We start from the raw sequence: 27,429 nt of genomic DNA on the forward strand, positions 1-27,429 counted from the left end.
TGTGTGATTATCAAGGTGATGCCTCAGAGAAATTTCGTGCAAATAATAGTGGGTAAATAAACCTGCCATTTAATGACTTATTCCTATTTACTACACAATGTTTATAAAGAAAGTTGGGGATCATTTATGGAGGGGAAAAAAAGGCACATGAAGGATATTGTGTAAGTTCCAAGGAAAGACAACTGGAACTATTTATTGAAGAAGTCATAGTTATACAACAAAAATGAAACTCTAAAATACCAATATGAGATTAGAAATCCATCATATAGAATAGAATCTGGAAAAGTGGCAGTATCTCTGTGCTATTAGTAGTTTAGAAAGCAAATTTCCATTAGGCTAGAAAATGGCAAGATATAGATGATAAGACCTAGACCACACAGATACGAGAAGTTAAAATAGATGCAATTTTCTGATATACTAGAAAGTTTGTAGAGAGGACACCACAAAGGAGATGTCTTTTACTTGTCCTTAGGAAAAGAAAGCCAGTTGAAACTCTAGCAAGATTTGCTAGGAGCAATTAAGGCTAAGTGCCAAGCTCTGCCTGCCATTAGTCTCCCCAAGAGAGCTGAGTATCCATGAGGTTTTTATTCTTAAAGAAGGATCAGTTAGAGTTTATGGAGAACCAGGAAAAAATTAGAAATGGTTAAAGAGGCAAGGATCATATATCAACTGAGAAGATAAATCTGACTAAAAGATTAGACGGTGGCCACTTTAAATGGTTGGAATGAGAACTTCCAATCTTCGGCTTCATGAGTAAAAGGTGGTGTCATGGGCAAGATATGAAATACTCTGAGTCTTCAGCAAAAGCTGGATAATAATGAAAGCAATAATTAACTTTTGTATGGTGGTTTGCAGTTTACAAAGCATTTCCACACATATTAATTTATTTGAGTCTTACAACAATCTTGTGAGGCCTTATTATTTTCTTAATTACACAGTTGATAAAATTAAAGTTTAGAAGGTTATATGACTTGCTAAAGTTAAAATCTAATATACTAAGAAGGTAAACATTAGAGATGAACTTAAGACAATTGAATAAAAGCAAAACAGAAATCAGTATTTGGCCATAAGCTCAGAATCTTTTATCACAAGTTATTTCCCCATTTGACCCATAATAAACTTGTCTTTCTCTCCTATGTGAAAAAAAACAACCAAAATCCCTCTTTTTAGCCTATCCATGATATATTGTTTAGCCATGGGAAAGAAGCACATCCTGCTATTTGTAGCAACATGATTAGACCTTGAATACATTAGACTAAGACGGTAGTTGGCAAACTCATTACCCAACAGAGCCGCAGTTTGCAGACCGCTGGACTAAGAGAAAGAAAAATATTGTAAAGTCTCACCTGTATGTAGAATCTAAAAGAAAAATCTTACAGACACAAAGAACAGATTGGTGGTTGCCCAAGGTTCAGTGGGGAGGGGAGAAAAAGAGGGAAGAAATGGATAAAGGTGGTTGAAAGGTACAACCTTCCAGTTATATAATAAGATAAATACGTTTTGGGGATGTAAAGTGTTAACAACACTACAGTACATATTTGAAATTTCCTAAGAGATTATACCATAAAGTTCTTATCATAAAGACATGTATATAATAACTGTGTATAATGGATAGTAACTTCATTTATTATGGTAATCATTTCACAAAACATCAAATTGTTGGACACCTAAAAATAATACAATGTTATGTCAATTATTCCTTAATGTAAAAAACAGTCTTGCATATATTATATTCAGAGAATGTATTTCATTGCTTTAGTATCATTTACCACTTATTTGTTGTCTCTCTCATTAGACTAAGTTCTTTGATTAAAAGCATTATGACATTCATTTCCGTATTACCCAGGGCCAGTCAATACCTAAGAGTAAAATATACTAAATATTGTTAGCAAAGTAATTATCAGTGAGCAAAATTAAGGTCCTTTAGTATGCATACTTGTGGGAGAAAGGGCAACTAAGGGAACATCCACTGAAGAACAACTTCTAACCTATAACTGAGTTAAGAAAATAATGTAATATGTCTGAATGTAGTTGGAACTTTTGTTACAACTTGTCATGCCAATATTAGTGATGGAAACAAGAGTTATTAGTATTTATAAACAGGGAGGGAGTGTTTTCCTCATTTTATAGCTGAAGAAACAGAAGCTTAAAGAGGCTGTGATGACTTGCCTCATGTTCCAAGGTAACTGACAGGTTATATTTTACTCGTGTGATACTGGCCACATTAGTAGTTTTTTGGCCACATTAGTAGTTTTCACCAAATATTTCATTTCTCCCCTGACACAGAGCTGACAGAAGGAATGCATTTCTCGACTCCATTCAAGTTAGATGTGGTCATGTGGCTCTCTAAGGCCAAAGAAATGTAAGCATATCATTCATTGCCGGGAGAAGCCTTAAGAGCCAACACCCAATTCTCACTGCCATAGCATCTGCCAATTTTTAAAGTTGATGACTGTTCCATTTGACTGGGACTTGATTGAGGACAATGTGAAATAAACTTTTTACTGGCTCAGATTTGGAAACCTAACAGGATCAAGAAATAAGCGTCTGTTTTGTTAAGCCACTGAGATTTTATGAATGTTTCACCCATAGCCTTAATTTGGCTCACCTTAACTAATACGTCATAGAAGTCCTAACTTAAAGTTGGTTTGACCATAAATCTTAATGAAACTGTTTTTTTGTCAAGTTTCAAGAATTGAAAAAAAAAAAATAGATGTTTAAAGTCATTGAAAATTAGGTATTTTGCCCTAGCTAGTTTGGCTCAGTGGATAGAGTGCCAGCCTGCAGTCTGAAGAATTTTGGGTTTGATTCCAGTCAAGGGCACATATCTTGATACCCGGTTACAAGCTCCATACCTGGCCCTAGTCTGGGTGTGTGTGGGAGGCAACCAATTCACACTGATGTTTCTCTCTCTCTGTCTCTCCCTCTACCTTCCATTATCTTTATTAAAAAAAAAAAAAAAAAAAAAAAAAAAAAAGCAATGGGAAAATATCCTCGGTTAGGATCAACATAAAAAGAAAATTGGGTCTTTGTAAAATGAAAATTTAGACATTCATAACTATCATTTTACTATTGTAAGATTTAGATATTGAAAATTTCAAGACATATGGATCCAGAGAAACCACCAATGGGATATTTAGTCTGAAGCGGTACAACAAATGGGAACCAGAGCCAGAGATGAGGTGAAAGAGATTATGCAGCCAACATACATTCCAGAAATAAAATCTGGGGCAGAGCCAGGAACTGCTTAATCAGTGTGAATTGGAAGAATCAGGGTCGGAAATGAAGACACATATTACCTAAAATAGAGTCGCAGATTCCAATTTCAGACCAAGTGTCAGGGCAAAGGCAACACATTTCGAATAAGTAGTGTACATGGGTAGGCCTAAATCAAAGGGGAAAAAAGTCCTCATTTGCTATTAAACTACCTCAGTCGCCATCATTCATGTTCCTCATCATAGCAATGACATATTGAGTTCTGGGCACTTTAGCTGCATCTTCACATTTAATCATCATTGCATCTTAGGACATAGATGAGGAAACTAAGGTGTACACCACAGCATGAGCACTCAAACCCAGTTTTGTCTGACCAAGTAATGGGCTCCCAGCTACCTTGCCAAATAACCCTGTGCCGTTTATTTTTATAAGTTGTGCAAAGAGAGTACTTTTCAGCAAGTGGCTTGGCCTCCCAAAATAGAGCCAATGAATCACAGGGTAAGGGTCACAAATAAAAGCTAATCCCTGCAAGACAAATTAGAAAGAGGTCTAGCAAGTGATCTAAATATGCTTAACAATAAATGGAAGATACATACATGGGAGGTGGTCAACTCTCTCACCTTCCACTCTCCTTATTCCATCTGGCATGAATCAAGCACAAAACATCTCTCAAAAGACACAATAGATCATCATGCTAAAAGGTGGAATTTGTCGGGAGAATAAGGCTACTTAAAATGGAAAAGAACTTTACCATATTTTTTATTACAACTGCTTCATGGTTTTTTTCATCTCTCTTCCCTCTCCCATGTTTTCACAAAAGAAGAGTGAGTGAAGTTCCAAGCACCGAAGGAACGAGTGTGGGTAGAATGCAGGAATATGCTTCCATTTTAGGCAGAGCATCACTGAGGTTAAACATAATCAAGTCCAATCTTCCAGGACAAGAGACCAGAAAGACATTTTGGGGCCAAAACCATAATTAGCAGTTTTGCTTCTTTTGCTTTGCCTTGTCTGCAAAAACTCCTTTGAGTGATGGAGATGTAAGGACCTGATTCCCAAGTTCCAGATTTTACTATTTTGGAAGAATGCTTAATAACCTATTTTTTAATATATTGGCGTTCATTATGAAACATCGGTGAATTCCTACTATTTTGATCTTCATTCTCACTTATCTTGCCATGGCAATGGGCCAGGTGACCTGCCTAGAAGAGATTTATTGTGAGTAATAAATAAATAAAGTCTTGGATACTGTTTACAGTATAGTGCTAAAACTCCAGGATTTATTATGAAGATGACTGTTGTCTCATTAAACCCTACAACATCACTTTGAGGTGGGATTCTACTCTTCCCAGTGAAAGAGCTGAGGCTCAGGCAGTTCATGTAACATTTTCAAGGTCATCCTACTGTCAGATATTAGTTTGCTCACAAAGTCTGTGCTCTTTCCACTAAGCCAGGCGTCATGCTTCTCTCCAGTGGGGGGAAAAATACATATCTACAATAGGTCCAAAATTAGGCACATCATCAGTCCTTATTGAAAAGAACAAGTTCATCATAATTTTGCAACGCTCTACATAATGCCAGCTGCTATAAACAGGATGAAATTTATGAACATTTGAAAGTATCCCCTCCATAATAACACAGTTTTTGTGTGTTCTCTTTTTTAATTTACAGGCTATGCAACACACTTTATATATAGCAAATTAAAAGCATATCCTATGTGACAATATGTGGGCAGATAATGGACCACTTGGAAAATATGGTGTAGATTTCACAGAGGAAACGGTGTTATCCACAAAGAGATTTGGAGTTTTCTTTACCCTTCCCTGTGCCATGAAACCACAGCAGGAAGCGCTGACAAACTAATAATGTGATAAGTTCAATTCTCTGCATGGCAGGAGTGAGAGCTATCTTATAACTACAGTTTGGATGACTTTATATACAGAGTGGAGATGAAAATTATACTCCTCTCCCACATATCAATGGAAATCTTTCCCATGGAGGGACTCAGCCTGAAGCCCTAAACAGGAGTATGGTCTCAGCGTGCTGCAGGCAGCCACAGCGGGCTTCACATTAGCTGCCTGCAGCATTTGTGGGGACAACACAGAGCGGAGGCTGCCAATAGCACCAGAAGCTTCTACCTTGTGGGAAGAATCTAGTCTGGTAACGGAAAATAAGACACTGACTCAATGCTCGGAAACGTGACGCTTTTCTACAGGACCATCAGCAGTGTGTTCAAACTCACTCCCTCTCCATTAAAATAATAATGCCATTCCATTAACAACTTGCCAGGCAATGTTCTTATTGGTTGGCATATATTAACGCCTTCAATTTAATACATGCAATGCTTGATAACTATTTGTTGTTTTCCCCCATTTCACAGGTGTGAAAAATGGGACACAGAGTTGTTAAGAAACTTTCACAAAGTCAGAAATCTAATTTACGGTAGGACCAGGATTTGAACCCTAGCTGTCAGATGTGTTAGCTTCCCAACCAGGAATGCTGTGCCTATGTCAATCACTCTATTGATTCCAATTAACCATGAGAAAGCAGTTCTAGTGGCAGGGTATAATAGACTATGTTAATTATATGTTAAGTGAATATGGTAAAACCATACCCTCAATGTGAAGGGTCTGTGGGAGATAATTGGGAATAGAGAGATCATGAGGGTAGAGTTCTGATGAATTAATTGGGTTAGTGCCCTTGAAGAGTTCTCAGAGAGCTTGCTGTACCGCTCTTGCTCTTTCCACCATGTAAGGTTACAAAGAGAAGTTGAATTCTGCAACCAGAGGAGGGCCCTTATTAGTACCCAACCATGCTGGCACCCTGATCTCGAGCTTCCAGCCTCCAGAACAATGAGATATAAATTTGTGTTGTTTATAAGTCACTCAGCCTATGGTGCTTTGTTACAGCAGCCCAGATAGGATATATTGTGCCAATTGTAGAGAACCCAAAATCAGATAACTTGAGAAAATGTCTAAGTTAAACTTAAATAATTTGGCTTTGCTAGGGTAGGTGTTCCATGAACTTACTCAACATGACCTAGATTTCTTCAGCCCAACCCCATTCCCCAAAAGTATATACAATAATTGTTTGATATCTACCACATATAATCCTAGTATTTTGCAAGTTAAAACTGAAATCAATAACCTGTGTTTTTTTTATTTATTTAATCATCTAATATATCTAAACCATTTCTTATTGAAAGGTACAAAAGATATTAACATCCATATTCAACGAACCACTTTTACATATATAATATAGTATGGGCAAATGTCACTTTGCCAGGATTGCATTGCAACATGAAAAATCTGATTCTTAAATGCTGCTGATCACATGCACTGAATAGCATGGAAAATATACTACTATTATAATATTCAGGATAAGTGTGTGTCCTATTATATTTTGACAATGGAAATTCATGACCTGAGGACACATTCTAATTATGACAGTTTTTGCTTCTTAATTATATAGGAAAATTCATGGAGCAGCCATCTTCAACTCTCTCCATCTCTTGGTACTCATAAACTAATAACTAAAATTCTGTGGCATATAAAAAATATATTTGTTGCCAATCTTAAAAAAAAAATAGGTATACTTTTGACTCATTCACACCAGACAGCTATTGTTATACTGGTTGTTATCATTTTTTAAAATTTGACAATCTAAGGGAAAAGATGTCAGGGACCCTGACTGAATAATCAGGTATTGCATGTTTTAAAAATTCTTGCAGCACTCCATTATGCCTGCCGGGACACACCAATTGCAAATCACTGTCATGAGGATTAAATCTAACATTTCTCATGTTATCTTGGTTATTTCAAAAAGAATAGCAAGTCTAATAATCATGGAATCAGCACTATTTGTTTCATTCAGTTAACCAATTAATTTATCTACTCATACAATCCGTTTTAATAATGTCCTTACATTTACCATGTTATTTCTTACTACTAATTTATTGAGTGCTCATTAATCTTCATCTCCATATGTTACAACTTTTGAATTTATGACAATTTTTTAAATATTTTTTTTAATTTAAAATATATTTTATTGATTTTACACAGAGAGGAATTGAGAGGGACAGAGAGTTAGAAACATCAATGAGAGAGAAACATCGACCAGCTGCCTCTTGCACACCCCCCACCGGGGATGTGCCCGAAACCAAGGTACATGCCCTTGACCGGAATCGAACCCGGAACCTTTCAGTCCGCTGGCCGACGCTCTATCCACTGAGCCAAACCAGTCCCGGCCATTTATGACAATTTTTATTACTTCTCTTAGGCATTGAAAAAGTCAATTACTAAATCAAACATTCTTATGATATAATTAAATCCACCTCCACATTCCCTAGCCAATAAAAGTAGCAGCCTGTGATATATCTGAGACTTTATTAAATTATGTTTAACAATTCAAATGGAATATGAGCTATCCGATTAAGTAGTCATTATAAATGATATTTGAGCTGTATGGCAAAAACTTGCCTATTTTATATTAATGCTTCCTATAAAACCTTTTTCCTGTAAGTACTCAGACACTAAAAAACGTATTTTAATAATCAAGCCAAATTCAACAAACCTAAATCAAATTAATTGTTTTCTTTACTTGGGGGATTATGTTACCAAAATCCCCCATCCATCTCTAGCTCTCAGTTCTCATATTTTATTATTTCCTAAGCTTCCTCTGTTAGTTTCCATCCGACTCTCAACTTTTCTGGTCAATGAATTCATCATTCATTCACATTATTTAGTCTATTCCAATAGCCTACTGGCCTGATTCTAGTCTCTTTCCATTACCACATACCATTCTCATAGTTGCCCGATTAAACTCTCTGAAGCACAGGATTGTTGGTGTGACCTGTCCTAAAAACCCCGCAATTAACTCCTACTGCCCAACTCAAGTTTAGCAGTGTGTATTTTGATTCTGTGTCATTTTTCCAGCCTTAATTCCACTTACTCCCTTAATCTATGGTGTGGCTAAATGTGGCCACCATCACCCGTCCTCAAATATATGTTGAATATCCCTTTATATCATTTCCTTCTTCATTTAATTGAAACTTAATAGTTCAAGATTCATCTCAAATCCTTCTTCTTCCATGAAGATTTCCCTTCCCCCAATTCAAGTTGAACACTTAAGCCCTACAGAACCCCAAGATGGGTTTGTGGCACTTACAATATTCTGCCTAGAAATAAGAGTCCATTAGTTTTTAGCCTTCAATCCTTCATTAGTTGTTAGCATTCCTTGAAGGAAGGGTCAATATCACTTCGTATTAGCATTTCCTGCAACATCAGACAGAGTACTACTCCTAAGGAAGACACGTGGAAATACAGGGTGTCCCCAAAAAATGCATACACACTGTGAATTATTATAAAGTAAATGTTTATTAATATACAGATCACTTTCAAAATTTAAAAGAATCTACAGAAATTAGTAATTGTGTTTGTAAATGCCTGCTTGCAAATGGATGAACTTTCTAGTCCAGGCACTGCTGATAACACAAAGCAATGGAATTGAAAACATCAAGAATCATTTTGTAGCATAAACTTTATCTTTTATGTATCTCCATTTTAAAGGTCTAGTAGCACTTTAGGATAATTTTTGTGTGTGTGTGTGTGTGTGTGTGTGTGTGTATGTGCAAAGCTTAGTCTGGCTTCACCCATTATTTAAAATCAGTTAAACCTGAAAAGGAGTGGAAATTTAGTGGGTTATCAGCTGTTAAAGTGTGTATACATTTTTAAGGACACCCTATATTTACTTGATTTTTGGATATAGTACAAAGAGCCTATAGAAATTGGAAAGGACAGGTAAATCATTTTAGTTGATTCACTAATTATTATGTATAAGGATATAAATAATAATGTACCCATCTTTGGCCAAATATTCTTTATGTGATCAATGAATTAACTGTGCTTTCAGCAGCTAGAGACAGTTTTGAGTACGAGGACCATATACTGATGTCAACATTTTATGACACTGCCCCCTTCCATGTGGTAGTTTTATTTTTATTATTGTTGACTAAAAAATTCACGTTCTTATGGATTTGTGACTTCCTGGCAAATACCCAGCAGCACTCTTACACCCTCATCCAGAGTACTACAACCCTCAAGTTAGGAAAGTTTTAGAAAACCTGTGAGGTTGGACTTTTCAGATGGGATGCATGAAGTGTTTTATCAATATTCCTAATTTATAATGTGTATCTTATACATTATTCACTGTCACCATCAAAATTATTTATTACTAGAGGCCCGGTGCATAAAATTCATGCACACGAGGCAGGGTAGAGGGGGAATATCCCTCCACCTGGCCTGCATCCTCTCCAATCCAGGACCCCTGCGGGATTGGGCCTACACCAGCAGTCAGACATCCCTCTCACAATCCGTGACTGCTGTCTCCTAACTGCTCACCTGTCTGCCTGCCTGATTGCCCCTAAACACTTTTGCCTGCCAGCCTGATGTCCCTAACTGCTCCCCTGACAGCCTAACCACCTCTGCCTCAGCCCCTGCCACCATGGCACTGACCAGGACAACCGGAAGATGTCTGGTCTAATTAGCATATTATCCTTTTATTAGTATAGATTCTAAATCCCTCTTCTGCATTTAACCATTTTCTCTGCCTCTCCTTCATAATATTCAATTTGGTCCTGAAATTTATCTCCTACATGCCACACCTCCTCTTAGTTGTTGCCTCACCAGCTGCACCAGTTTTTGCCTTTCTTACTATTATGTGCTATTGATTCTTTTTTTTCCATTTCTTACATTTTACTCTCTCAGTACCTTGTTATTTCCTTCTCTCTCTCCATTTTTATTATATTCTCTATGGATTATTTTTTTTCTCTACTCATCACCTTCCAAACCTTTTAGTGCCTCTTATGTATTATTTGCTTCCTTTCTTTCTTCAATACCTTGACCCAGTTGCTATGCGTACATATAGCTGAATTTCATTTCATAAAAGAGACATATTCCTGAAAATCTATGTTAAAAACAAACTTCTTGTAAACAAAATCTTTGTGTATGTATGAATAAACTTAATATTTAGAAATGCCCCATTATGAAGCCAATTACCATGGCCTATCTCTTCTATAACTACACATACTAAACCAGTTATCCTAAGGTCCTGACAGTTCTTTTTTTTACAACCTCTAAAGCCAACTCCACAAAGTATCTCTGACTTCAAACTCCCAGTCCTGTTTAAAATATTATGCTGAAAAATGGGGGGGGGGGGGGGGGGGGTTTGAATCCTGCATTTACCCTTTCTCCTGATCCCCTGAGGCAGGTCCTATTGACTCAAATATGCACCATTTTTTTCTCCTTTTATTTTACTATTACTGTCTTTCTGCTCTTCCTGTTGTCATTCTTCTTGTTTCCAGCCTTGCCAATCTCCACTCTCCCAGGCTGTCACATCCTTTGCTTTACTTCTCTTACAGATGGAGTGTTTCTAAGTTTAGCCTTGTATCCAGCATCCTAGCTCCTTTTCTTCCAGAGTTGATGTTTGACTTAAGCTTACCTTTTCCTTTGTCTCAGGCTTAAAAGGTAGCCTCCAGTTGACCTTCTTGCAAACACAAAAGACACACCTATGTGTATCCTGATGCTGATTATAATCTGTAATCTGTTCCTATAAATCGATCTTATCTTCTTCAGCACAAATGCCAAATAACATGATATTGCCAACAGGAATACTTACACTCAGCATATTTCTGAAGTTGAGAAAATTCTGAAGGGCTCAGGTGGGCCCACTTCTCCTGGTTGGTCATGGTGGTGGTGAGGTGAGGAATTCTTTATTCAGGTGTTGGCAGATTCCTATGCTTCAAATTTTCCACCAGGCATGTTTCATGATAAAATACCTCAAGCTTTCAAAATATGGGATCTGTCAACAGGAAACCACTGTAGGTGTGTTTGTCGTTTCAATAATGCATTAAAACACTGCAAAAAGAGAAACAGAAAGATCAAGAGATTAGCAATACTGTACAAAGCATTGACAAGTTATAGAATGTTAAGGATTATTAGTTCCTAAACAATGTATTTTAAAATTTATGTATTTTGCATAATGTTCCATCTTTAATTGCTTACTTATTTTTTTTAAAATATGTTTTTCTTTATTTCAGAGAGGAAAGGAGTGAGAGATGGAAACATCAATGATGAGAGAGAATAATTTATCAACTGCCTACATGGAGATCAAGCCCAAAATCCAGCCCTAACCAGTAATGGAACTGTGATCTCCTGATTCACAGGTTAATGCTCAACCACCACAGCCAGATTTGATTAATCTTTAATGGCATTTACATACATTTTCCAATGCAACTTCATAGACATAAATATAATTAGAACTACAAGATGTAAAAAAAAATAAAAATTAAGTCTTAGATTCAGAAAAGGTTTTTTGGCTTAACTTTATAAACTCTACATTTGAAGAGTTACCAAGGATGAAATTTTTATCAGTGTGAATTTATCAATTTTTAAAATATCTAAACAGTGTAAACAAATTCCAAACCCAAGTTCTTAAAAGAGGCTACATATCTTTATAGTTCCCTGCACATACACTTTACTGGTGTACAAAATTTCCAACAATGGTTTGGAATGGCGCTCAGTAACAGCACAAATATTCACAATCATGCAAATCAATTTAGGTGAGTCATGTAAATTAGTTTTTTGCTAGCAATAAAATAGAAGAATTTTGCCCTGGCCAGTGTTGCTCAGTTGGTTGAGCACAGTCCGATGCAACACAAAGTCACTGGTTAGATTCCTGGTCAATGCACAAGCCAGGTGGTGAGAGAGAAGGAAGTAGCTCATAGATGTTTTTCTCTCCATCTCCCTTTCTCTCTCTTTAAAAATCAATAAAAAACATTAAAAAATAATTTTAATTGTATAAATATTTTAATCACAATGAAATTTACCAAACCAATCAAATTCCAAAGGTCTGACAGACTTGAAAATGACAGATGACACTATTGGGAATCATGCTTAAAAATAAATCTCTAGATTATCACAGAGCTATATGTAGTTCTACATCAGTGAAAACAAAGTAAGAAACCATGTGGTTTCCGCTTTTAATCAGAGACAATAATCAACTGCTCATCAATCAACCAGACTGGCAGCACTGTTGGTTGTTGTAGAAAATGAAGTCTTTAAAATACAATTGCTTAGAGAGTTGATGCAATTTTATGATTAGAAGAAAAGTTTTACAGATGGCATTCTTTAAATCCATGGCACCTTTATTTGGCCTTAGTCCCTAACCTTCTTTTCCACCTCTTTACTGTTTTCCATTATTAACCCCAGAAGCTCACTGTCATATCCTGGCATCTTTGCTTTAGAAACTTGGTCTCGTAGGTCTCATCTGTTCAGGGTTTCTGCGCTCAGTTTTACAAGGTGACAGTTTTTTATTTAATTGGAAAGAAATGAAGATACAGCTGTGTTCACAGAAGCCAAAGTGCTAGATCTCTTTTTCCTCCCAGAGGATGCTCTTGCATCACAAGCATGACTTCCTGGAAGCCATGCAAACTAACCGGAATGGAAACCTGTCATGGACATTTCTGTATCTTCTGCCTAGCTTCTCCCTGCTAATTTCATCCTGCACATTGATTTCATCCTAATTACTTGCTTCTGTCTAGTTACATGCAGTTTTGTGGGACTATAAAACAAGGTGTCCTGTTCTCTCCACCCAGAGAGAGAGAGAGAAAGATGATTCAGTCACATTTGGCACATTAGACTTTGCCTCGTGGGGCTTTCAATGTTGAGTGGAATGACTCAAGGACAGAGTGAAAATAGTTGGACCTACATAATTACAGCAATAATGGGATACTTGTCCCTGTCTGAGACTAACTCGCGAGCTATCTTGTCACTTCTGGAAGCAAGTGATATTATTTTAGTAAGTGATTAAATAGACCAAGAACAGTTTCTGCTTCAGACAACACAAAAAACTGATGATAATGACTGTTTATTTATTCAAAATGTTTATTCAGCTCCATGGTATGCCTGAAAACATTCTAGGCATTAGGAATACAAGGAAGATTGAAATACATAAAAGATTAAAATTATGCTAATGTCAGCAATGTCAGCTTTATCAAGATTTTACAGTATACACAGCACAATCCTAACAGCATTTGCATGTTAGATCACTCAATCTTCACAAAAATGACTCTGTGAGGCACTAATTCTCCCATTCTGACAAATGAGGAAACTGATGGGAATCTGGTAGTTATTACAGAAACTTCTAGAAGCCCATCCAGTATTCAGTCTTTCTTGCTTCCTTGGTAACAGAACCCTTGTTTTATTGAATGAAAATATATCCATTTACACAACTACATTCCTCTGGTTCATTGCATGGAGAAGTGGCTACTAAGATATAAGCAGATATTGGGTGAGGTTCTATTTGAGGTAACAGCTGGTGAGTGCTCTTTTAACCATTTCCTCTTCTGCCAACTTCCTACATGGAATGTGGACATGTTAGCAGCAAAATGAGCAGTTTATTGTATGACTGAGGTAACTTCTAGAAAGAACGCCATTTACTAAGAATGGTCATGTTCCATAAAGCAGATTGGGGAAGGCAATCAGCTGACTGCAGAAATTGGGCCAACGATTAATTTTATAAATAAAGTTTTATTGAACACAGATGCACCTGTTAGAGAATCCAGCAAGAGACCAGGTTTTGAAGGAGTATTAATGTAAATTAAAGAGGTATGGGCTTTATCCTGAAGGTAGTAAGGAACAATGAAAGTACTATAAAAAAGGCCAGACGGCTGATCACTTTGGGGAAATGTCAATGTCTTCATTTGCTCTCTTTCTTTCTTCCTCACTTATATTGTTGTGATAGTTTCCTAACTGCCTCCCTCAGCTCCCTCTGTTCCTTGACAAGGCCTATTCCCTAAAGTCCAGGAGCAGTCATAATAAACTAAGTCTGAAAAAAACACCAGCAATAAGTCAATTAAATAATTAATTAATTATAGCTTTCCACAGACTCTAAAATTTATTACATTTTTCAGTTAACTAAGTATAAGAAATTCAAGTTTAAAATGACTAATTATATAAATAAATTCAGACTTTTACAAAAATGCTATTTCTCAGCAAAGTCTCACCTGATCAATTTAAAAATGAATACTTATTTATATCATCTTTCCATTATGCTTTTGTTTTGGATATAACATTAACAAATGTTTAACTTACTTATAGCATTTAATATCTGTCTCCTCATACAGGAATTATGGGCAGCATGAGTGATTTTGAGTCCTTATGGAATTCCACGAAAAGGATAAAGCAACTAAAAATATTCATAGGTTTGCCCTTGATAATCACCTAAATACATTTATTATATTCTGCATCACCATCCTCTCATGTGTGCTAAGATATAAGTCTCAAGAGGGCAGATTTTTTTCTGTAATCTTCATTACTATTTTCTAAGTGCTGAGAAAAATAGTTGGTATATAGTAATTGGTCAATAACTATTTCTAGAATAAATTCACATATGCTTTTTTCATAAACAAAAACTTGGGTAGGAGAGTTAGAAGGCGACTCTGAAATCGAGAACGAGAAAATAATGCATTAAAAGGGGGGATAGGAACAGAAGTCCCAATGGTTTTCACTTTCCTTAGAAGCCACACCCCTTTTAAATTAAAAGGACATAAACAAAAGAAGATGTACTTAGGGATACAAAACTTTGATAGCTGCAAACAAAAAGGCTTTATTTCACATGGTTTGTAAGTATTTTCTTTTTTTTGTTGCTAAATATTACTAAAGTCATATAAACAAACATCATTCCCAAGGAATGCCATAATTAAGATGTAAGTTCATCAATTTATAAAAAGAACAAATTACACATCAGAGCTATCTTTTTTAAAATATATATATATTTTTTATTTATTTCAGAGAGGGAGTGGGAGAGATAGAACCATCAATGATGAGAGAAAATCAGCTGCCTCCTTCACTTCTCTCCCCCCAACCCACCCCAGCCCCAGTTACTGGAAATTAAGCCCAAACCTAGGCATGTGCCCTTACAGGGAATAGAACTGTGACCTCTCAGCTCATAGGTCAAAGCTCAACCACTGACCCATACTGGCCAGGCAGAACTATCTTTTTACATATGAAAATATTTTTCAATATCTAACAAAATTACTTAGCTTTCTTTTCTCTAGCATGAACTTTTCAACTTAGGTCTTCATTTTCAGTATCAATAACAGCTTCTCTGAATTGATCTAATCCAATTTTCATCTTAACAAAAGGTTTTAAGATGGTAAAGTCACACCTGAAGGACTCTTTGGATTTTAATTTGGTTTATTTTTAAGACCAACAAGATTAGAATACAATCTGTCTTTCTCATCCTACTCCCAGTGAAAGTCTTTAGCTTCTCACAATTCTGGGAGTTCCAACTCTCATTATGTGGTGCAACATGTAGCAAATGATAGATAGATGATAGATAGATGATAGATAGATAGATAGATAGATAGATAGATAGATAGATAGATAGATAGATAGATATAATGAGTAGGGTGGATGGAGAAGGTTTTCCCAGACAAATCTTTTAAACTAGTTGAACTGGCATATCAGAAGTCTGTATAGGAAAATGTTGCATATGTAATATCAAGAGGTATAGCTAGTCTTTATGACTGAGAAAGAGAGAGGAACAATGATAGCATTTCCTACAGTCTCTGCCCCTTTGTAAATGTCAGAAAGAGAATGGCAATGTTCAGCTTGGATTCCCTATGGTGCACTCATTGCTCCCAAAGGGGCTTTCTTTAGGCACATAAATGAATGGCAGAAAGGATCCACTGTTGGAAAGCAGCCTGATTCTGGCATTATCATCTCATCTTTGGATGTGCTACTTATGTTGGAGCAGTTGGAGGAGGCTGTTTGGTCTATTGTACCTTGGCTAAAGCACATTCACCATAATTAGGGAAGAAAATCAATCTCTTCATGAAGAAGCTACAGATGATGTCTAAATAAATAAATCTGGTGGGTTGAAATGTTTGTCAGTCACATTAAGTATAGATTTTTTTAAAAAAGTAAGCATTGTTATAGCTGAAAAATCACTGAATAGAGTTAATACAGATTAAGGTACACTGAAAACTCTGTGTCTATTAATTTAAGGTAGTTTGAGGACTGAAAAAAATTTCCTGAGTCTCCAGGGTAATGAACCTCAACATATATATAAAGTTAAGTAATGAAAAAATCTTAAGAGTGAAAAAGGATGAGGGCCAAAATATCAATCACAGAATTTCTGAAAGTAGGAGAAACTTAAATGAGATATTAATGCTATCACTTGATTTATAATTATTTGTTCATTTATCCATGAAAAGAAGTTTAAATTAAAACCCAATTGCATGCTGGGCACTCTGCCAGATGCTGGAAATATAGTTATACGTAAAACAGATATGGTCTTTGAGCTTCTAGATCTTGTTTAAGCAGGTCTTACATTAAACAAACCAACTACACAAATAAACAATTGTGAACTCTGATAAGTTATATGAGAGAGAGAGAGAGAGAGAGAGAGAGAGAGAGAGAGGGAGAGAGAGAGAGAGAGAGAGAGGGAGAAAGAGAGAGAGAGAGATTCAGAGTGTAAACCATAGAGAATGTTTTATTTAAACTAAATGATGAAAGTTGAATAACAGTTGTAATCTAGAGTGAGAAGAAAAACATTTTGAGCAGAAGCTTATAAGTGAAAGAGGGGTAAAAGAAAAACATTAGAACTATAAGATCTCCAAAGAAGGCAAATGTAACTGGAATCTGGTGAGCAAGAGGGGAAGGGCCACAAGATCAAACTGGAAAAACAGATAAAAGCTACATCATGAAGATTCTTAGAGGACACAGTATTAAGAATTTATCGTAAGTAAGTTATGAAGCCATGGAAGTATTCTGAGCAGGAGATAAACATGATCCACACTTATATTTTGGAAGTCTGTTCTGATCGATGGATTGAAGGACAAGAATGAAAGTGGGAGGACAAAGAGGAGGCTGTTTCTATATTGGATGACAGCTGGCAGTGACTTTAATTGGGGAAATTGTAGTAATAATAAAGGTTAAGAGGCCGAACTCAAGATATATTTTTGAGTCAGGATTTGAAAATAAATAGGATATATGGTATGCAGGATGAAATGACCAAGAATGACTTCTAGATGCTAAGCAAAATAAGCCAGTCAGAGAAAGATAAGTGTCACATGATCTCACTCGTATGTGGAATCTAATAAACAAAATAGATCCAGAAATACAGAAGCATGAAACAGATTGCTGAATCTCAGAGGTGGGGGTTGGAGGGTGCAGGAAGAGCTTAACCAAAGAACTTATTTGCATATATGCATAACCCATGAAAACAGACAATAGTGCAGTGAAGGCCTAGCAAGAGGTGGGGAGTGGGTATAAGAGGTCAATGGCGGAAAATTGGGTCATCTGTTGAATACTTTCTATAATAAAGATTAAAATTAAAAAACTGATTCCTATAGTTTTGGCTTGAGCACAGGGTCCAGAAAAGGTGGAGTTTCAAGAATTCTAAATCCTGAAATATTACCACATTTGAGAATAAGGCAAAAAATAACATTTTGGGGATGTGTTAAATCTGAGAAGACATCTAAACTGGAAGGACTAATAGCTAATGAGATAAGCCAAGGGCAAAAAAAAAAAAAAAAAAAAAAAAAAAAAAAAAAAAGAGTGAAAGATATATTGGGGGTTGTCTGATATAGATAATATTTGAAGATGAGGAAGGCATTAATATGCCTCATGTGGCAGCTATGTAGCCATATTTTTCATTTCTGTTTTCCAGAAAGAACTTATAGTTAGCAGCAAACACTGCAGTCACAGCTCATAGTTTCCTCTTAGAGCCTTCAGAATCCAATCAGCTTTTGAACTAAGGTCACAGTCCCCAGCAATGACTAAAGATAATGAATGTACGGAAAGCCATGACATTTTGGTACAATGGAGGGACTCCCTTAATAATCCAAATTTGCTCCAGAACTTCCTATTGGACTGGCTGAGACTTTGTCAGATCTTTATTCTGATGTGAAGCTATTCACAACCAAGTCTGCATCCCCACTTCCTTTCTTTTCTCGGGTATCAAGTTTGAAGACTCTTTCTACCCAAAGGGCTTTACTTCTTTTAATCATTCACAGGAATAATTTCCTTATACGCCTTTGTATCCCTAACTCCATCTCAGTATTTGTTTCCTGGTGAAGAATCCATTTAAAATGGGTAATGTGAATTTAATAAAATTATTACTTAGGAAGTGTATGCAGGGCTTAGGAAAGCTAATAGCAGCTGATGCAGTATTCTGTTTTAGCAAAACTTGGGGTTTTATTGACCTTAAGCCTGAAAGGAATAGGGCTATTGCAGCTAAGAAAACCCAGAATAGCTATAAATACAGAACCATCTGATAGAGCCATGGAGGAAGATAGTAGTGCATACTCCTCTTTCAACTGACTTAGCTGATAGGAGGTGGGGACATGACTTCCCTGACCTTGTCCTCCTCCAACTCTCTAGTCTACTCCAGTGCCTCACAGTGATCAAACCCAGTCAAGAGGCCAAAGGGCAAAGAAGCCATTGGTGCAGTCTGTAAAGTAACCTCATGAGGCACAGAACAAAATGGGAAGAGGGTGGAGTCTGAAGGGGCTGAGGAATCTGGTGTTGACCCCACTGTTTCGTAACCTGGTTATTATTTAACAGGAAAGGAGTGAAAGGAGAGACCAAATAATAAAGGCATGCCATTCATACAGCTCTGCCCAAAAGCTGCATTTAACATTCTCCACATCTGTTCCTGCAGATTGAGGGGAGAAGGGACAGGAAAGAGGCAGCTTTAGAGGCATGCCCAGTAAGGTCTGAGAGACCTGGGAAGGTGCCTTCCTATCTACCCAACAATCAGAAAGCCAGGCAGTGGGTGTGGTCATTACAAGCTCCCTAAACCTGGATGTTGAACTTCCAAACAACACAAGTTCCAACTGTACCTTTTCCAGGACAGGCTAAGGGGACAGGGGACTTGGGAACCTAAGAAGTGTTACTTTACACAAATAAAATTTTCTACCCTTCATCCTTCCAGGGGGGGCTTCTGAAAATGCCACAAGAACCTCTACCTCCCCCACAAACAACAGTGGAGTTTCACCCTCCAGCATCAGTGTGAGAAAGTGGGCCCAGGACAAAGCTCCATGGGGTCCCCATAGTTAGAGACTCAAAGGAGAAAAAGAATCCCCCAAAGCAACAAACCACCAAACAAAAAATCCTAAAATATTGTATCAAAGAGACAACCAAAGAGGACTAAAAGAATTCTTCACGGAGATGTAAGAAAAGCACTTTTCAAAAGTTGCTGAGCACTTAAATGAGATGGAGATGGAAACATGATGGGCACTGGAGACCTTAGCATAACAATTTCTCTGAGGCTGAGCAAGTGAAATTGGAGTGGGTTGCATAATAGAATTGAGTTTGGGAAGACTGTGAATGTTATCAACTCTTAGAGAAGTGTGATTCTGAAGAGCAGTTAATAGCTAAAAGTAGCTACATTTAGATGAATGTGGAATCAAAAAATTTTTGTTGTTGTTTGTAGGAATCACTGAAACATATTTTAAAATTGAAGAGAAGAGTTTATAGTGAGAATGGTTCAAGTGTCTGAAGAGAAAGAATCTGATCGGTGTTTCAAAGCCCTTAAAAAGGACTTCAAAAAGTTTCTAAGAGCAGGATGAGATAAGTTCCAGAAAATATGTGAGGGCCAAAATTGATCTTAACAATGAGTACAGATGCAAGCAGTTTTATAGATTCGGTGCTTAGAAAAATGTAAGTTTTCTGGTTGATGCCTTCTGGTTTCTCAATGATATATAAAGCTCAGTGATTAGTTGGGAGTGTACTTCAGCAATGATAGGGAAAGAGAAAAGTAATGGGGAAGATATGAAAAACTATATACAGATGTTGTAAAGTGAGCTCACTAAAAGCAGGTAGTAAGAACAGCTGAGTTAAAAGCCAATGGGATAGTACTACTTATTCATTTAGAACTATAATAGCCTAATCTTAAATTATTAACTTATAGACTAAGGCATCAAATGGACATTCTTCATTTCCTTATTATACCACTTTTGAATCAGATAGGCCTGTATTCTCACTCGAGTTCCAAACGGTCTCTCTTCCCTATGTAAAGTGAATCACTTAACCTCTCTGAGTTTTAATTCCTTTCTCATGACAAGTGGATAATACCACCTACCTCTTATAGGTGTTTTAGCATTTAATAAAATAACATGTACACAGCACATAAGATTCTCAATAAAGGCTATTCGCTCCTTGCTTTTATAAGCAAGGTTTTAGGACTAAATGTGAACATATATACATGATACATATATGGGAAATAGATTGGAAGTCAACAAACCTTTCAGAAGATTTATTTATTTTTTTTAAATATATTTTATTGATTTTGTACAGAGAGGAAGAGAGAGAGATAGGGAGTTAGAAACATCGATGAGAGTCATCCATCAGCTGGCTCTTGCACACCCCCTACTGGGGATGTGCCCGCAACCAACGTACATGCCCTTGACCGGAATTGAACCCGGGACCCTTCAGTCCCCAAGCCGACGCTCTATCCATTGAGCCAAACCGGTCCCGGAGGCCTTCCAGAAGATTTATGTGGGTGGCTTAATATGAGATTCATAACTATGTTATTTTTGGACTCCACTGACACATTAAAAGTCTAAAATAATAAATTGAAGGGAAATCTTTGGTGACACAAAACAGGATATATACCAAGTTTTATATTGTCTTCATTTTGGAGTCATAGTCTTGAACTTGAATTATTTTATTCTTAAATAAATTTTCAATTTTCTTTCTTTTCACATATAGATTTAAGGAAAACAACTGTTTTTTATTTTTTTTTTATTTTTTTTATTTTTTTTTTTTTTCAGAGAGGAAGGGAGCGGGACAGAGATAGAAACATCAATGATGAAAGAGACTCATTGATTGACTGCCTCCTGCATGGACCACACTGGGGATTGAACCCACAAGCCGGGCATATGCCCTGACCAGGAATCAAACCGGGACCTCCTGGTTCATAGGTTGACACTCAACCACTGAACCATGCTGGCTGGGCAGGAGAACAACTCTTAGAATAGAGATTAGAGAGTTGGATGAAATTGGTGATCCTGTATGGGGTAGAACTTGAACAATATGAATTTAAGGAATGTAAAAGTACTCTGGTAGCTTTTACTTTTCAAGAATGATCACAATAACTCACATCTCATATGCCCTTCTAGAAGACTGCTAACCTCATTTATAACAGACTAGAGCACATGTGTCAAACACAAGGCCCGGGGGCCAAATCCAGCCCGCCAGGCCTTGCAATGTGGCCCGCACCGCGCTGTCATCACTGCACTCCGCTGTCAGTTTATGACATTGTCAGTTTATGACTGTTCAGTAAACCATTCGGCCCGCGATTTAGGCTGGATTTTAGATTTTGGCCCCTTCTCTGATTGAGTTCGACACCCCTAGACTAGAGGCTGGATGCATGAAATTTGTACAAGAGTAGGCCTTCCTTCCCCAGGCTGCTGTCACCAACTTCTCTCTGGCACCCGGGACCAGGGATTCCCTAGCAGCCATAGGCTTCATCCAGAAAATCATCCAGAAGGACGTCTGGAAGGATGTTTGGTCTAATTAGCATTTTACACTTTTATTATTATAGATGATATCTCCTCCCCTTGTACTTGTTAATACCTTTACGATAGCCTTAACCAAAAGATTATAGCAGAAGTGATGCTATTTGACCTCTGTCATTAGATTCCCAAAATATCACACTTTAGTTTTGCTTTCTTGGAACGTTTGCTCTAATTAGCACATTAAAAAAAAGCCCAATCTAGCCCATGTAAAGAGCCCACTCGGAGACACCATGCACAGATACACCAACCAACAGCCCAGATGAAGTCCCAGTCAACAGCCAGCATCAACACCCAAATATGCAACTAAAGAAGCCTTCAAATAATTCCAGTCCAAGGTGTCTTCTCAGGTGAGACACCAGATGAGTGAAACAGAGACAAGCCAATTCATTAGGTCCATTGTAAAGCCTGACCCACTGAATCCATAAGCACAATAAAATGATTGTTTATCAGAACTAAGAATTTTGGTGGTTTTTTTTATGCAATAGTAACCACAATAATTGACTTAAGACAATATTGAACACATAAAAAGTACCGAAAATATTATTTTCTTAATATTATTACTAGAGTCTTGATGCATAAAAATTCATGCAAGAGTAGGCCTTCCTTCCTTCCGCTGCTGGCACCAGCTTCCCTCCAGCACCTGGGACCTAGGCTCCATCCTCCAGCCGCCCCGACAGGCACCCAGGAGCCAGGCTGGCTTCTGGCTTAATCCGGAAGGGTGTCTGTAATGACATCTGGTCTAATTAGCATATTACCCTTTATTATTATAGATATTTTTGCATATGTTGAATATAATGTGATGTGTCTGTTTGTATGTTTGTGTATGTGTGGGGTGTGTGGGGGGTGTGTGTCTGTGTGTGTGTGTGTGTTTAACTCTTCAAATATCATTCTTACATTTTATGGTCAAGTTAATATTGTTATCAATTTTCTATTTCCCTCTCAAGTGAAGAATAAAGATTCATTTTGAGAGTTGTTTTTTTCTTTTTTCTTTTTTGGTTGTTGTATTGTCAGAAAACAAGGCCTGTTTCCATTTATGTCTTTTATAAAGATTTTCCAAATACAAATATAAGCCCAACTAAAGAGGAGAAAACAAAAAAAGAATAAAGATTAAACATTTTGTTCCACCCTCAAGAAGGAATACTGATTAAGGAAGAAGCAACTAGATGATTTTTTCCAATCTATCTGACTTGGGACTTTTTCAATAGAAACAGTTATTTCCTAGAATGTTGACTATTCTAAGTTGATAAATTTCTCTTTGCTTTTTTCCATGCCCAGCTTAAGAAATAAAAAAATTCACTAAAAATAATGATCAAACCATCAACCCCTCTCCAGAAGAGTCTCTGATAAAATACATGCAGGCTTTGTATTGAATTAAGAATACATGTGCTTATACTTTTCTTCTATTAATTAAAAAATAATAAATCCAGCCCCATGTACTTCCTGGAAATTGATGATTGCTGGGGAGGAACTAATATCATCCAAACCTTTAATCCCCAGAAAATAATCAACTCTAATGCGGTTATTCAACTTCAAGTTGGAGTACAAAACAGCCTAAGGGGAATCATTATTGAAGTACGCTGGGGACCTTTTCACCAAATCAAATTTGATGTCTGTTCTGAGAAACAAGTATTGCTTGCAGTAAACCCATAGTGGAAAAACAGGGAGCTGTATTTAATTTACAGACACAGAGATGGATGTCAGCAATAAAACAATACATATTTTGGCCTTATATAGTTTTGTTTTCTTCCAAGAAAACACTATCTTAAACTTTCCATGTACATCATGGTTCAGCAAAAGCACTGTTAAAAAAGACAATGGAGTTTTCTCTTTGATTGATCTTTAGTTGTTAATATTTGTATATAAAATGTTGCCCTTCCCTGCCTGATAAAATATTAAACTTTTATTTTATTTTAATTAGTAATATGTTAACCAGAAACTGCAGAAACTTTCAGAAGTAAACAGGTGGAACTTCTGGAATATAACCATTTTTCTTTCAAATGTATCTTACAAATGATGACTAGTTTATATTTCCCTTGGCATTCTGCAATCAAAATATACATTGGCTCCATTCCTCAGGTCACTGTATAACTATGACACCCTTATGATAATCTCTCTGCCCTCTTTATTCCATTTGGGCACTTTAATCAAGGTACTCTCTCCAAAAGCCCATCCACACCATCACTCCCACATCTGACATCCTTTAACAGTTCTCTTCATGACCTATAGGATAATGCCCAATTTGTATGGGTCAACCTATGTGATTCAACCACAAACTTTAAATTAGCTAAGAGGGTGCCATTTTCGTAAGGTAACTTGGGAGCTATATCCTAAAATTGTCACTTTGAATAATATTCAACTCCTTCATATCCTATTCATACCTTGGGCAAAATGACAGTATAAATGATCTCAGGAAGACTGTTGTGTAAGGCTCCTAGTGCTCGTCACACCCTCCATGTTTATTACTGACCATAACTGAAAGAAGGATGGTGTTCTATGTTGTTGTTTTGTTTGTTTGTTTATTCTTAACCTATAGAACTATCTACATATGTAAAAGGCTAATAGTGTCCAACCTTCCGGGTAATGACGTCAAGTAGCAATGCCTGGCTTCCACTCCTTGCAGCTTATTCATACTTGCTTTATAGCCAGGCGCAAACCTTTCACACTGTAACCAAATGTCTGTGAATTGTTTAATGTGCCTCATCTCATTTGATCTTCACAGAAGTCCTAGAGTAAGTAGATAGGAGACTCAGAGGAACGCTATTTTCTTTTCATTAGCCAGAAAATGGAGATTTAGAAAGCTTAGAAACTTGACCTGCGGAAATGGTGGAGCTTGAAAATAACTTCAGATTTTCTCACTGTGCAGAATATAGGCAAACACTGCTGCAGTTAAATATTTTACCCTTTGTGCCGAAACTGGTTTGGCTCAGCGGTAGAGCGTCGGTCTGTGGACTGAAAGGTCCCAGGTTCGGTTCCGGTCAAGGGCATGTACTTTGGTTACGGACACATCCCCATTAGGGTGTGTGCAAGAGGCAGCTGGTCAATGTTTCTCTCTCATCGACGTTTCTAGCTCTCTATCTCTCTCCCTTCCTCTCTGTAAAAAATCAATAAAATATATTTAAAATATATATATATATATATTTTTTTACCCTTTGTTCTCCCTGCGTGATCTACTTGTAGATCATGCTTCCTGTTGATATTTACTGCTGTGTTGCTGACAATTACCTGAAAAAGAAGTTGGGGTGCGTCACTGGCCTGGAAAAAGTTTAGCTAAATCAGAAAACAGGTCTAATTACGCAAGTTTGTTCTATATCTATAAAATGCTAAGTTGACTCGCACATGTAAGATATATATAAAAATTTCACTGGCACCAATCACATGCGTGTGTTACCATCTGTCATTGACAATCATGAATTTGGTTGACACATTTATCATAAAGGAAAAATAGTTATATTAAAATATTTCTTATAATTAATTTCCTTTCAATGTCACTAGTATCAATATAATTACAAAAGAACAAATTAACCAATGAAATTAGTCTACTGTGCATGTTTTTTGGCCTAAAGAAAAAAAAATACATTATAAGTTTTTATAACAAAAGAAAGACATTAAAAAATTGAATAAAATTCAATGAATAATTGCTGGGTGGAAGCATGATGAGGTACAATACATTGAAGAGAGCCTGCAGAACATCCTTCAAAAACCAGAAATGCTGACAAACTGAACCATATGACAAAGGTCTCAATTTAGGTTCCTAAAAAAAAAAAAAAATGTATTGAAATTAAATTACTTTTTTTGAGAAGGATCCAAGGGGTGAAATGTGGTGGTAGTATTATAAATCAGGTCTATCTCAAAAAAGATTGGCAAGCAGCAGTAGCTGTTTGGAGTAACACCTCCGACACCCCTGATTAGAGTGGCCTAAATTTAGCAGCCCTTGGAAATCCAGGGAGAACCTAAATCACCAGTGAGATCTGCTTTCAACTAACAGATTCCATCTACAAGGTTCTTTCAGAAAGAACGTAACCGCACAATCAATGGGCCCATGCTGCCTGTCACTACTTAAGCAGAGACAGGGTTGAGTCATCTGAGTGTTTATTCCAATACTGCCTGCACTATGGGAGAGCAGCAAGTCGTCCACAAAAATCTGCTCTGCTCTTCCCCATGGGCCAGCTGCCTATATTGGGTAGAAGGACAAAGAGTACATGGGGAAGTAGGCAAAAGGGATGCCAAATGGACAGTTAATATAATAGGTAATGCAGGCTGGACATTTGCAAAGGCCTGCAGGTATGCAAAGGCTGGGGCCTTCAAAGGGCTGTAGGATCTGGTTTCTGCAACTAAATTGCTAATCCTTCTCTGGTGATAGGCAGCTCCCTGACTGGGAGGGTGGGCTGGGCTGCGTTTCCAGGTGAGCTCCCAGGTTCCATACCACTCCCAGCCAGGTTAGAATGTGCTTTCTTTTAACCACAACAAAACATTCACAGTTAACAGAGCATGATGAATATTTCTTACAATTATAGCTGGTCCCCAAAATTCTATTTCTGTCCCTATCAAGAGAATACATATCCCTGCCACTTAGGTATTTAATTTTACTCTTGAAACATTTGTTACAAATATGTGTCTGTGACATATTGGGAAAGGAAAAAGAACTAAAATTTTTATTATGTAAATTTGTATTTCCATTGACCAACAGACATAGCTGACTCACAACACAAACACATGTACATGTCTACACATATATCCACACAAACACATGCATGCCCACATTTTTCCTTCCTAGTCTATAAGTTATTAAGCTCCTTAAGTAAAGCCTTAGATATTTAACTAGATTTTTAAAAAATACAATGTTTTTGGAAAGCTCAGATTCTTTTAATTTGCTGTTCTCTTTTTGATATTTAATTTGCTGTTCTCTTTTTGTTTCTAAATGTTAACACACTATTTGATATTATGCATGACTTTTGATGTAACTTCCTTTCTTTTTATTGAAGAGCAGCTCATATGTTCTTTTTTTTTTAAAATATATTTTATTGATTTTATACAGAGAGGAAGGAAGAGAGATAGAGAGTTAGAAACATCGATGAGAGAGTCATCGATCAGCTGCCTCTTGCACACCCCCTACTGGGGATATGCCCGCAACCAAGGTACATGCCCTTGACCAGAATCGAACCCGGGACCCTTCAGTCCCCAAGCGGACGCTCTATCCATTGAGCCAAACCGGTCCCGGCAAGCAGCTCATATGTTCTTTAAAAAATATGTGTATTCTGAAAATAAGGCATTAATAATAAAAACATAAAATTCAATGTAAAATATGCTAAAGACAATAAATAAAATATAATTTTCATAGTAGTACTAAAAGTATTTGCTACAATATACTAACTTTGATAACATATATGAATATTAGCAATTAACATTTCCTAAACTTATAATGCACTTGACTCTTTGTGGGGTTTTTTGTTTTTGGATGGTGGATTTTCATATATATATATATATATATATATATATATATATATATATATTTCCTTATTGATTTTAGAGAGGAAGGGAGAGGGAGAGATAAAAACATCAATTATGAGAAAGAATCATCAGTTGCCTCCTCACTCTCCCCACTGGGGGTTGAACCCACAAACTGAACATGT

At 36.8% G+C, this 27,429-nt stretch overlaps 1 protein-coding gene across 4 annotated transcripts in view; it reads right to left on the bottom strand.

The window, feature by feature from the left end:
- The window catches only part of DGKB (diacylglycerol kinase beta), a 485,460-nt gene that overhangs the window by 417,375 nt on the left and 40,656 nt on the right, over nt 1-27,429 (bottom strand). For all 4 annotated transcript variants that reach the window (XM_084897103.1, XM_084897105.1, XM_084897104.1 and 1 more), the window contains exon 2: nt 10,888-11,126. In XM_084897103.1, coding sequence (XP_084753229.1) covers nt 10,888-10,957 — 70 coding nt within the window. In that variant the 5' untranslated portion in view covers nt 10,958-11,126. The remainder of the gene's footprint in view (nt 1-10,887; nt 11,127-27,429) is intronic.

The sequence above is a fragment of the Pipistrellus hanaki genome (assembly GCF_964339955.1).
Source record: "Pipistrellus hanaki genome assembly, chromosome: 10".
NCBI lineage: Eukaryota > Metazoa > Chordata > Mammalia > Chiroptera > Vespertilionidae > Pipistrellus > Pipistrellus hanaki.